Source organism: Papio anubis, chromosome 9 (genome assembly GCF_008728515.1).
Source record: "Papio anubis isolate 15944 chromosome 9, Panubis1.0, whole genome shotgun sequence".
In the NCBI taxonomy this organism is placed as follows: domain Eukaryota; kingdom Metazoa; phylum Chordata; class Mammalia; order Primates; family Cercopithecidae; genus Papio; species Papio anubis.
In genome coordinates this window covers 69,763,530-69,777,693 of record NC_044984.1, presented here as the reverse complement: position 1 = coordinate 69,777,693, position 14,164 = coordinate 69,763,530, and the positions used below count along the sequence as shown (strand labels likewise).

Below are 14,164 nucleotides of genomic sequence, written 5' to 3'. Positions count from 1 at the left end.
TGTGCATGTGTCTTTATAGCAGCATGATTTATAATCCTTTGGGTATATCCCCAGTAATGGGATGGCTGGGTCATATGGTACATCTAGTTCTAGATCCTTGAGGAATCGCCATACTGTTTTCCAATCAGAGAAATGCAAATCAAAACCACAATGAGATACCATCTCACACCAGTTAGAATGGCGATCATTAAAAAGTCAGGAAACAACAGGTGCTGGAGAGGATGTGGAGAAATAGGAACACTTTTACACTGTTGGTGGGATTGTAAACTAGTTCAGCCATTATGGAAAAATATCTAATTTCTACAAAGTGGAGCTCTTTGAAAAAAAACAAAGCAAAGGAAACAAACCAAACAGAAACACTCAAATCCAAGAGGATAGCTCAGGGCTTTTAAATATAATTCTTATCTTGCCCTACTTAGGAACAGGTTTTTAACAGAATATTGATACAACTAAAGAACAACAGAGTTAATACACATAGCATTTACACCATTTGAGGTATTTGGCTATGCTAGGTTTTTTTTTTTTTTCTTTCTTTTCCCTCAGTGGAACCACACATTGAGAAATACAGCTTTAGAACACAATATTCTATCAAAATTGGAAAACAGATTTTTATTTGACAACATCAGGTATGCAGTGATTCTTTTTTTCAATGTCATTTCTTTCACTTACACCTTCAGTTTATTAAGCCTCTGATTCTCAATTAGAATAAGTTCCCTAAGTCCCTGTCATAAATAGAATTGTATCAACCTTTCACATCTCAGCCACATTGAGTTCTAATAAGGGTGCAACAGTAAGACAGCTGAGCATGGAATGGCAATCGGAAAAATATTATACATTGCTTTTTGCCTATTTTAAAATTGAGCAATAAAAGGTATTTATTATTTTGCCATATAAGGTGCTGAGTTCAGGAACATTTTCATGGGAATCAGGTTTTTCCCTCAGGTGTTTGCCTAGTATACTTCACAACTACTATTGATTCCTTTACAAAGTTGATCCATGAATATTTATTGATGGAAGAGGTCTTAGTGGTCATCTTGTACTAGCCATTTATTTTGTAGCTAAAGAAATCTCCTATGCTAGGTGTTTTTATCTAGTTCATTTATTAGTATTACTAGTGGTAAGTAGTTATCTTATTAATTTGTGAACTTTTACTATACATATTGAATAACAAGTTAATAATTTTCTAAAAATTTATTTATTTTATTATATAAATTTGGAAGCACCCAGATTCCTCTACCACAACTAATTAAAATTCTGGCATTTATTAGCCCTCAGTGGCAGAATATTACAGCAAGTCTTTAATGAAATATTGAACATGAATTCTAAATAATAAGTTTGCATCCTAGCAGGATGTACAGGTACCACTTAAACCATTCCCAAAACCACAAAGACAAATAATAATATCAGATACCTTAATATCACCTGGAAAATACCACTACCACCAATAACAACTATGATAGTAACAGTAAAAACAAAAAAATACAAATTTTATTCAATGGTTGTTCTGAACTTGGAATGACTTTAAGCACCTTACTATTTAAAGCACAGAGACGGAAACACGTTTAGAAAATGAAAATTCCCTCCTTTATTAGAATAACATGGTGAAATCTTAAGATTAATTAGACTGGTCAAATGTTTTTCAGAGTTTTTCTTGTCATGTCTTTATCTGTTCTTAGTGTCAAAGAGCCCACCTGACATGTTTTTTGTTTCTTTGTTTTACAAATTTGAATTTACTGAATAAGTATAGGAGAGAAGGGAATAAAAAACATCCCAATGGTGGTTTGCATATCTTCTTCCTTGTTAAAACTCAGTGTTTTACTTTTTTTTTTTTTGTCTGTCTTTTTTGTATTACACTTTTGGCTTATATTGGTGATACATCTTTTTCCTCCTCTTTCTACTCTTATTTTCCCTCTTCCTACATCTTTTCTTTTTGTGTTTCCTCCTCTTCCTTCTTCTCCTCGTCTTCCTCCGCCTCCTCCTCCTCCTCCTCTTCCTCCTCTCTCTCTTCTTTTTCCTCCTCCATTTCCATTATTTCCATTTCGATTTCCTCTTTCTCTTTCTTCTCTTTTTCTTTCTTTTCTTTCTCTTTTTCCTCCTCTTGATTCTCTGCTTCAGATTCCTCAGGGGTAAATATCATTTGTTGTTCCAACAAGATATTTGGAAACTGAGACTGTACTATCAAAACAGTTATGACACACAGCATAAAACATATTATTCTCAATAATAAAATGAATGTACACAGTGGATCACATAGAATTGGCCGGGGCGTTTCCCATTTTGGATACCAAAATCGGTAATCTGTAAACAAAGAAGCAATTGAAAGCTGGATTTCACATAAAGTAGTTAAATTGTTCAAGAAATAAAGGACAACAATACATACATATGGCTTGGTCACGATCTGCATTACCTAGAAAGAAAAAGAAAGTCCATAAAAAATTAGATAAAATTTCTTTTCTAAAAAATAAGAAAATCTCTCAATAATAGTGTCACTTTCTCCTAGCTCTCAGGCATTATCTTTGATGTCCTCCCTCCAACCACTAGCCAATTTTAAGTACAATATATTCTCTTTAATGAAATCAGCCTGGTTTGTTACAGAAAGTATGGAAATACATGAGTAAGGAGATATGCATTCTAGTGCTAATTCTGTCTTTACATCATTGACCTTACGTAAGTTTTCCACTTCTGCCCTTAAAATATTGTTCCAGCTCCAACATTCTAGGATTCTATAATATCTCTTATTTTCATCTCTCTTTCTCCCCACAGATCACTCCTAATTAATCTTAGAAATCTATTCACTTTCCTCATTTAATTCTTATTTTCAGAAGCTTTCAGTTGCTCTTAATTTCCCAGATGGCAAAGTTAGCTCTATAGCCTGGCATTCAATATTTTTAGTTAACTAGTCCAATGAGATAATAATAGTTTTTAGGAAATAAATTCCCTTTCTTCTGCTCATTTGGGTTGAGAGATGTATCAGTCCATTTTCACACTGCTATAAAGAACTACCTGAGACTGGGTAATTTACAAAGAAAAGAGGTTTTTCCTGTAGTCTCAGATACTTGGGAGGCTGAGGCAGGATAATCACTTAAACCTGGGAGGCGGAGTTTGCAGTGAACCAAGATTGCGCCACTACACTCCAGCCTGGCGACAGAGCAAGACTCTGTCTAAAAAAAAAAAAAAAAGAGATAGAGAGAAAAGGTTTAATTGACTCATAGTTCTGCATGGATGGGCAGGCTTTGGGAAATTTAAAATCATGGTGGAAGGTGAAGGGGAAACAAGGTACATCTTACATGGTGGCAGGAGGGAGAGTGAGGGGAGAACTGCCAAACACTTTTAAACCACCAGATCTTATGAGAATTCACTCACTATCATGAGAACAGCATGGGGGAAACTGTCCTCATGATCCAATCACCTCCCACCAGGTCCCTCCCTCAGCACTTAGAGATAACCATTTGAGATGATATTTGAGTAGGAACACAGAGCCAAACCATATCATTCTGCCCCAGCCCCTTCCAAATCTCATGTCCTTCTCACATTTCAAAACACAATCATGCCTTCCCAAGGGTCCCCCAAAGTCTAAACTCATTCCAGCATTCACCCAAAAGTCCAAGTTCAAAGTCTCACCTGAGACAAGACAAGTCCCTTCCATCTATAAGCTTGTAAAATCAAAAGCAAGTTGGTTACTTCTAAGATACAATTGGGCAAATGCTCCCATTCCAAGTGAGAGAAATTGGCCAAAACAAAGGGGCTACAGGCCCCATACAAGTTCAAAACCCAACAGGACAGTCATTAAATCTTAAAGCTCCAAAACAGTCTCCTTTGGCTCCATGTCTCACATCCAGGGCATGCTGATGCAAAGGGTAGACTCCCAAGGACTTGGGAAGCTCTGCCCCTGTGGCTCTGAAGGGTTCAGGCCCTGTGGCTGCTTTCACAGGCTGGCATGGACTACCTGTGGCTTTTCCAGGCACATGGTGCAAAAGTTGTCATTCTGGGATCTGGAGGATGGTGGCCTTCCTCTCACAGCTCTATTTTGCAGTGCCCCAGTAGGGACTCTATGTGGGGGCCCCAACTCCACATTTCCCCTTCTGCATTGCCCTAGTAGAGGTTCTCCATGAGGGCTCCACCCCTGCAGCAGACTTCTGCCTGGACATCCAGGTGTTTCCATACATCCTCTGAAATCTATGCAAAGGCTCCCAAAGCTCAATTCTGTCATCTATGCACCTGCAAGCCTAACAACACATGGATGCTGCCGAGGTGCTACCAAGGCTTGGGGCTTGCATCCTTTAAAGCAATGGCCTGAGCTGTACCGTGGTCCCTTTCAGCCATAGCTTAAGCTGGAATGGCTGGGACGCAGGGCACCATGTCCCAAGGCTACACAGAGCAGCAGGGACCTGGGCCTGACTCATGAAACAATTTTTCCCTCCTAGGCCTCTGGGCCTGTGATGGGAGAGGCTGCCATGAAGATCTCTGAAATATCCTGGAGACAGTTTTCCCATTGTCTTGGTGATTAACATTTGGCTCCTCGTTACTTATGCAAATTTTTGCAGCCAGCTTGAATTTCTCCCCAGAAAAGAAAAATATATATATTTTTTATATATATTTATATACATATTTTATATATATTTTTTATATATATATATAAATAAAATATATATATATTTTTTCGACCACATGGCCAGGCTGCAAATTTTCCAAACTTTTATGCTCTGCTTCCCTTTTAAACATAAGTTTTAATTTCAGATCATCTCTTTATCAATGCATAAGACTATATGCTTTTAGAAACAGCCAGGTCACATTTTGAGTGCTTTTCTGCTTAGAAATTTCTCCTGCCAGATACCCTATATCATCTCTCTCAAGTTCAAAGTTCCACAGATTGCTAGGGCATGGGTAAAAATGCCACCAGCCTCTTTGCTAAAGCATAGCAAGAATGATCTTCATTCCAGTTCCCAACAGGTTTCCCATCTCCATCTGAGACCACCTCAGCCTGGACTTCATTGTCCATATCACTATCAGCATTTTGGTCAAAACTATTCAACAAGACTCTAGGAAGTTCCAAACTTTCCCACATCTTCCTGTCTTCTTCTGGGCCCTCCAAATGGTTCCAACCTCTGCCTGTTACCCAGTTCCAAAGTTGCTTCTACATTTTCAGGTATCTTTTCAGCAATGCCTCACTATAACTGGTACCAATTTCATGTATTAGTTGATTTTCACACTGCTAAAAAGAACTACCTGAGACTGGGTAATTTATAAAGAAAGGAGGTTTAATTGACTCACAGTTCTGCATGGCTAGAGGCCTCAGGAAACTTACAATCATGACAGAGGGTGAAGGGGAAGCAAGGCACATCTTACATGGTGGCAGGAGAGGCTGGGGGCAACTGCCAAACACTTTAAACCATCAGATCTCATGAGAACTCACTCAATATCATGAGAACATCATGAGAGAAACTGCTCCCCTGATCCAATTACCTCCCATCAGGTCCCTCCCTCAACATGTGGGGATTATAATTCAAGATGATATTTGGGTGGGGACACAGAGCTAAACAATATCATGATGGTCAGATAACCAATCCTGAATTCCACTAGGAAGCACAGTGGAAGGATAAATGAGTTCTCATACATAGAGAACCCAATGGCAACAAAGAACTTTGTCTTGCAACAGGAAAATTTAGAACTCATTATTCAGGCACCTTAGAGATGAACTGACCTTCCTTTGGATCTCTGCGGTTATTTTAGCCTTTTGCGCTTGGTCTTACTTCATATTTTATGTAATGATTTCTATTTAGATTGTCTTTCAAAAAGTCTTCATCACATAGTTTGTATTTTCTCATTTGGTATTTGTGTATCTATTGATGCCTTAGTATGAGCAATTATATAATAGTATGCTTCTTCTTTGCATCTTTATTCACTTCTCATCAATTTTTATTGATTATATGTTTCATTAAATAGTTAAATACATTTAAATTTACTTGCACCTCTATTGTTCATCAGCTTTAAATAGTCTAGTATCTTCGGCCCTTAGCTATAAATGATGAGGAAATAAGCATATTTTTTCTCTCTCTCTTCTCCTCCCAAGTTTTATTAATTGTATCATTTGCATGTTTCCAATATTTCTTGTATTTTTTTTTGTAACTATAACTCTCAGATTATTTTAGTCTTAGTCTATCTATTAAGATTCAGGGCTCACAGAGAGTTCTTTCACTCAAGTTTTTTCATTCCTCTCTTCTTTTTGGTGAATGTCATCCTCTAGTTTACTGAAGAAGTGCTCATGAGAACTATACACCAAATGTAACTGCATGCTCCCAAAACATCTGTCTATTTGATTACACTTGAATAATAGGTTTTGCTGTATATAAACTCTTGGTTGACACTTCTTATATTAAGGGCATATAGGCATCATGCAACCATCTCTTAGCATTTACTGTTATGGTAGAGAAGTTTGAAGCCAGACTGAATTTTCCCCCTTTATGTGGGAATATCAGTTGCCAAAGCAGCATTACTACCGTATCAGTGTGAAGTCAATTTTGTATTGTAGAGCTGAAACCAGGAAGTACAGTTCTATGAATTATTTTCTCTGCATAGCTTCAGGCAAGAGTTTGCCAATGACAGGAATGCAAATGAAATAGGAAAGATATAGGAAAAGCAACCACCAGGGGTGATGGTAGGCCAGGTAAGATGGATCAATGTGAGTTTCACAGTGGCTTCTTAGTATAATACAATATAGAACTCTCAGCTTTGTTGCCACTTCTCTGCCTTACTGTGGCCACTTCCCTGACCTTCACTCCCTTAGTGTTTACAGTATTCAGGTAAACTGAATTTCCTATGTTAAACACTTTATTGCTAAAATACTTAGAGTGACTATTTTTCTGCTTCAATCCAGACCGTTAAACTTCTTAATAACTGATCTTACATTTTTGCTTGGATACTTTAAGATTCTTTCTTTTTCACTAACGTCCAGTAACTTACTAGGCTATGTCTACTGTGTTGACTATTTTGTATCACTTTTTCCCGGCACATAGTGTGCACTTTCAATGTTTAGATTCAGGTATTTTTATTTCTGTGAAATTTGTTTTATTACTTAAGTATCTATATATCTCTCTCTAGTTGTATTTTCTGTTCTATTGTTTTGGTTCTGTTCTTGAGGCCCTACAATTATTCACATGTTGAAACTGAGTCCACAGTTATAGTTTTATCTGTGTATATATACACATTTATATATGTTTATTAAAATTCTTAATTTCCAACACTTATAATTCCAATTCACCACCATAAGATTCATGCTTGCTTTTTTCCTTTACATATTTGTATTCCATTTCTGACAGCAAGAAACTAGCCCCCATTATACTTAATTTTTTTTTTATCATTCCCCCACTATGCTTCCAATCTCCCATCACTGTCTCTAGCTCCTAGCACACATATGTGCCCCCCTCACTCTGCTTAGACTTAGACACTCAGATTTAGCAAATAAAAACAAGTGATGTCAGGTTACATTTGAATCTCAGAAAGCAATATTGTTTTACTATAAGTCTGACCAATGTAATATTTGGAGTATGTTTATGCTGAGAAATTGTCTTGTATTAATCGGCCAACTTAGGGGCTGGCCCTATGCTGGGACACCCTCCCACCCTGCTCAGACTTTGAAACCCAGCTCCAGGCTTCTGTGTGTGGATTCCTTCCTTACCCAACTTGGGCCCTGACTTCACCCATGTCAAGTCATCTTCTCCACATTAAAACTTTCCTCACCTAATTTGCACTCAGAAACCTCATGTGTGATTGCCCCTAAGTACAGATGCCCCCTTTACTGGCTTAGGTTCGAAATCTCTTCTCAGCCCACTCCAATATGGACTCTTCTCCTTATTCTTCTTGGCCTCCAACAACCACTGCCAGACCATCCCTCCAGGGATGCCTTCCTCACTGGCTCAGACTCTCCCTTCCATCCCATGTTGATGCTCTCCTCACCTTGCCTGGGCACAGATGCCACATACTGAGTCATCCCTGCATGGACATCATTTTATTCTGCTCTGGCTCTGATACCCCAAACCAGACCTCATATATAGACAGTTACTTCATTCCATGAGGGATCTGACTTCCCACACATGGCCACATCTCTATGTGGACAGCATCCTCACCTTGCTTAGGTTTCCTTTCCATGCCCACTGCATCTCGTGTGGATCCTTTGTTATGCTGTTTAGGTTGTAACACATCACCTCTGGATGCCCCTCTGTGTAGATGACTACATTCCCCTGACCTGCTCAATGACTTTAGGATTGAATTTTTCAGAAAAAGAAAGACAACGAAAAGAGGAAGAACAAGAGTTTGCATCTTGATTCAACTGAAGCAACAGCAGAGATGTTAGGGTGGAATCATCCCTGAAATGGTGTTATAGTAAAACTGTCCACTAGTTTTTGTTTCTGTTTTTTCTTCAGCACAAAAATATCATATATTTGGGAGGGTGAGGTAGGAGGACCACTTGAGGCCAGGAGTTTGAGACCAGCCCGGGCAACACAACAAGATCCTGTCTCTGCAAAAAATAAAAAAAAAATTAGCTGGGCATGGTGGCACATGCCTGCAGTTTTAGCTACTTGGGAGGCTGAGGCAGGAAGATTACCTGAGCCCAGGAATTCAATGTTACAGTGAGCTATGATCAAGCCACTGCATTCCAGCCTGTGTGACAGAAAGAAAGACCCTGTCTCTTTTCCAGAATCTACAAAGAACTTAAACAAATTTACAAGAAAAAAGCTAACAACCCCATTAAAAAGTGGGAGAAGGATATGAACAGACACTTCTCAAAAGACGACATTTATGCATCCAACAAACATATGAAAAAAAGCTCATCATCACTGGTCATTGGAAAAATGCAAATCAAAACCACAATGAGATACCATCTCACGCCAGTTAGAATGGCAGTCATTAAAAAGTCAGGAAACCACAGATGCTGGAGAGGATGTGGAGAAATAGGAACACTTTTACACTGTTGGTGGGAGTGTAAACTAGTTCAACCACTGTGGAAGACAGTGTGGCGATTCCTCAAGGATCTTGAACCAAAAATACCATTTGACCCAGTAATCCCATTACTGGGTACATACCCAAAGAATTATAAATCATTGTACTATAAAGATACCTGTGCACGTATGTTTATTGTAACACTATTCACAATAGCAAAGACTTGCAACCAACCCAAATGCCTGTCAATGATAAACTGGATAAAGAAAATGTGGCATATATACACCATGGAATACTATGCAGTCATAAAAAAGGATTAGTTCATTTCCTTTTCAGGGACATGGAAAAAGCTGGAAACCATCATTCTCAGCAAACTATCACAAGAACATAGAACCAAACACCACATGTTCTCACTCATAAGTGGGAGTTGAACAATGAGAACACCTGGACACAGGGAGAAGAACATCACACATCAGGGTCTGTTGGGGGGTCGGGGGCTAGGGGAGGGATAGCATTAGGAGAAATACCTGATGTAGATGATGGGTTGATGGGTGCAGCAAACTACCATGGCACATATATACCTATGTAACAAACCTGCATGTTCTGCACATGTACCCAAGAACTTAAAGTATAATAATTATAAAACAACATAATATGCTATTTACTTATTATCCTAATTTATCTCCTCCCATATTCCTAAGCATTGTATACTTTAGCTATAGTTATACTTTTGGAGTATATTCTTTCATGTGGAAAAACTAAAAGAAAAATGTAATCAAACATATTTTCTACTTTTTACTTTCTAAATATTTGGACATTTCAGCTTTTTGGAGGAAAAACTAAAAGAAAAGGGTATTAAATATATGCTACTTCATAAATATTTTGAAATATACTGTCCTTTAAAGCAGTTATTATCAAACAGTCTGCTGTTTGGGAATAAACTGTGAAGCTTTATCAGGGCAAAACTGTTAGTTCTCATTCCTTCTTTCGGACACTCTGGTATGTCCTCAGGGGAAGGAATAGGGTTAAGATAGAACAGAAAAGGGTCTACAGTTTAGAAAAATCTAAAGATAATACTGTGTCAACCATCCTTTGATAATATAATAGTAGCATTCTGATCAAAGGAATAATATTAACATGACAATAAAAAACTAGTGTTCAATCACTTAGTTTTCTTGTTGTCCAATCCATTATGCATTTTTTTCATGTTTAAGTTATTTTCTTTATCTTACTGCATAGAAAATCTGTGCATTTGTCATGTCTGCCACATCGAGTACAAAATATTCCTGGTTCATAAGGTCTTCTTGTCAGCGTTCCTCTATAAACAAAAAAGCAGAAAACATTTAGTTAGAATAAGCTTCAATTTTTACATGTAATTTAAATAATATAGTTGCTGATATTTAATCAGGTTAAAAACATGAGTTAAGAAACTGGATTTAAGGAAATACTTTAATTAGAGATTCAATGCTTCCCATTTTGTTCTCCCCCAGGAAACAGTCTTTTCTGAAACGAATTCCCATGCCCTAGAAACAAAGTATTATAATTAAATATAAGAATGGGGTTTAAAGCTTCTTTCATTTTAGTTTATAGCAAAATGCATCCTTTAAAAATGAATGATGTAGGCTGGGTGGGGTAGCTCCCTCACCTGTAATACTGGTGCTTTGGGAGGCCAGTGTAGGATAATCTCTTGAGACCACGAGTTCGAGACCAGCCTGGGTAACAGAGCAAGACCTCGTCTCTTCAAAAACATATTTTTTTAAATTAGCCAGGCATGGTACGTGCCTGTAGTCCTAGCTACTCAGGATACTGAGGAAGGAAGATAAGTTGAGTCCAGGAGTTTGCGGTTGCAGTGAGCTATGACTGTGCCACTGCACTCTAGCCTGGGCAACCGAGCAAGGCTTTGTCTCTAAAATAAATAAATAAATAAATAAATATATAAATAAATAACTGTCTATAGAATGTTTTATAATTAATTGCTTCCTGGTTGGCCCAAATACATAAAAAGTTTTATAAAAATGATATATTAAGTATCTACAGAGTTTACAAAATTCTGAAATGCTTATGTCCCAAAGACTCATCTGCATGAATTATTTTGGGGGTATATATAAAAACACATAAATTTATAAAGAAGCAAATAAATATAAATGGGAATTTACAAAGTTGATTTAACCCACTGTACAGAGCTGAAGAGATAAGTAAGAAATAATTACATCAATTGCCTAGAGCTAAATGAGAAAAAAGGCCCTAAAGTACTTTTAAATCGGGAAATTTAAATAAATGATCTAGGATAAGAAAGGTAGAGAAAACAAGCAGGGAAAAGATACTTTTGAGTGGGGGCAATGTCATTAATTCTGGTAATTTAATCAGGATTGCCTATTTACCTGGTACATAATTTGTAGCTATAAAAACAAACATTCATTATTTAAGTCCTTGGTTAGGCCTTATTAGGCCTTCAGGAAGAATGGCCAAGCCTAAGAAATATATGTTCAAAAACCTGAGTATCACATTTCTCAGATATATCTTATTTAATCAGAGCGTTTGAGTGATACCCAATAAGACATCTGATACCCTTGAATTGTAAGCATTCAAGTCCATCAGGAACATCCAGAGGTTTGTGGTTATTTGTAGATCATATATCACTTCTTCAGTTTTACTGTTCTATTATCCAACTATTTCAAGAAAGAAAGGCATTTTGTTTAGAACCCAGCCACAGCAGAAACTCAAGAGTTGCTCTAGTCACCTTTAGCTACACCCTGGTCTATTTTTCCTGTCCTAACACTTTTTCACCAAAACAGATGCCTCCAACACAAAAGCAGATGTATTGTCTCCTAAGGTCCCAAGGACGGGAGACCTCTGTCCTTATGCCTAAGTAAAAAGCTACTCACTATAAAAACTGCCTTTGAGAACTAGAGCATAGGCCAATCACCCCAAGATCATAATGTCTGATATCTGTAGCCTGGAAAAACTGTGGAAAGGCAAAGAAACAAATATAATAATGCATACATACATACGTAAAACTGAAAATAAATAAATCCACACTGTGGTAGACTACAATGAGTCCCCTCTTTCAAAGAGTTGAGTTTTATAATCATTATTTCTATTAGACAGCCAGAAATGTCAGGCTAATACTCTCCCCTATGTTAATCTTCCTCTAGTTCTGAGTTTCTAAGAAAGTGAACCTAAATCAACTTAAGTCTGGATCCACGGCACACCTCCCAACTTCAAGTGGAATTACTGGGCCAGATTAGGAGGAAATAATAGGTAAGTATCTATAAGCAGCAAAGTCCACTGATATTTCACAGCTGCCCTGGCAATGCCTTAGAAAATTTACATTTTCTAAGAAGCAGACCAGTGGTTCACCAAGACCAAGTCAAGACTCTTGAACATAGTCTTCTAGAACTTTTCTTAGCCTCTATCTGGCCATAGCCTCAGTACAATGCTACCTATAGAGCATGTGTCCAGATCCTAGATAAGGACATGTTGCCTGGGTGTCTTAACAGACAAGTGTACCCATTTCCAACCCCAAGTTCATTAGAAGACAATTATTCAAAAATTGTAATAGATACACAGTCTTTCAAAATGACAGCACAATTATGGCAGTGGTAGAAACTTTCTTTGCCTACACTAGACTCATATCTGCCACTATCTTGTTCATCAAGGGGGTAATACAGCCCACAGCTTGACAATGTAGCAATTACAATTTGTAGGCAGGTTCTTCAAAGTTCTCCATCCAGACTCACATAGTCTGTACATTGTTCACAGAACAAGAGCCAAAGCACATGAAACAGATGTCGATTTTTCCATCTCATACAGCCAGAACAACTAGACTACTTACAACAAGTTGTTTCATTTTTCACTACTTCTTATACATCACCACAACACTGGCTTCCATTCTATTGTCTCTTCTTTTTTTTTCATTTAATTTTTAAAATTATACTTTAATTCTCAGGTACATGTGCAGAATGTGAAGATTTGTTACATAGGTATACATGTGCCATGCTGGTTTGCTGCACCCTTCAACCCATCATCTTCATTAGATATTTCTCCTAATGCTATCCCTCCCCTCGCACCCCACATCCCGACAGGTCCCAGTGTGTGATGTTCCCCTCCCTGTATCCATGTGTTCTCACTGTTTAACTCCCACTTGAGAACATGTGGTGTTTGGTTTATGTTCTTGTGATAGTTTGCTGAGAATGATGGTTTCCAGCTTCATCCATGTCCCTGCAAAGGACATGAATAAGAGAGGACATGAACAAATGGAAAAACACTCCATACTCATGGATAGGAAGAATCAATATTGTGAAAATGGCCATACTGCCCAAAGCAATTTATAGATTCAATGCTATCCCCATCAAGCTACTATTGACTTTCTTCACAGAACTGGAAAAAACTACTTCAAATTTCATATGGAACCAAAAAGAGCCCAAATAGCCAAGATAATCCTAAGCAAAAAGAACAAAGCTGGAGGCATCATGCTACCCGACTTCAAACTATACTATAATGGAACAGAACAGAGGCCTCAGAAATAACGCCACACATCTGCAGCCATCTGATCTTTGAAAAACCTGACCAAAACAAGCAATAGGGAAAGGATTTCCCATTTAATAAATGACTTTTTCTATACTCAGATTCATACGTGTTTTCCTTTATAGTTTCTGGACTTTAGTGTTCTGATAGGTCCTTATACCTTCCAAATCATAAGTAAATTCACTAATATAGCCTTCATGACTTCACTTTTTAATGTTTAAATCTTTTATCTATTAGAAATTTATTTTTCTAAGATGAGTGAAAAACTCAGTTTTACTTTTATCCAGCCAGGAGGCTCTCTCCTAATTCTATTACTTAAATACTTTAACCAGTGATTTTAAATGCCACCTTTATCATAATCACTACATATGTATTTGGATCTACTTATTGACCCTCACCTACATAACACAATAACTCTATCCATTCATATGCCCTTATTTTAGCCTTTTAACTATTGCAGCTTCATGACATATTTTGAAATCTGGTAGCTATAACTTCCCTTGTCATTCATTACCTACTTTACCTAATTATATACCAATGGTTTTTTTTTTTCCATATAAATTGTAACGTTATCCAGTTATATCAACTTATAAAAATATTGATTAAAAATTTTAATCTGAATTGAATTAAGTGTATGGATGGATAAAGACTGAAGTGACTTTAAGACACTGAATATTTCATCTATAAACATGGTAGGTTT

At 37.4% G+C, this 14,164-nt stretch overlaps 1 protein-coding gene across 1 annotated transcript in view; it reads right to left on the bottom strand.

The window, feature by feature from the left end:
• Positions 1-1,561: 1,561 nt before the first annotated feature.
• GLIPR1L2 (GLIPR1 like 2) overlaps positions 1,562-14,164 on the bottom strand; it is a 41,778-nt gene continuing 29,175 nt past the window's right edge. Inside the window, exons 4-6 of the mRNA XM_017946010.3 lie at positions 10,170-10,255; positions 2,381-2,407; positions 1,562-2,298 (exon numbers count right to left, since the gene is read on the bottom strand). Coding sequence (XP_017801499.3) covers positions 1,916-2,298; positions 2,381-2,407; positions 10,170-10,255 — 496 coding nt within the window. The 3' untranslated portion in view covers positions 1,562-1,915. The remainder of the gene's footprint in view (positions 2,299-2,380; positions 2,408-10,169; positions 10,256-14,164) is intronic.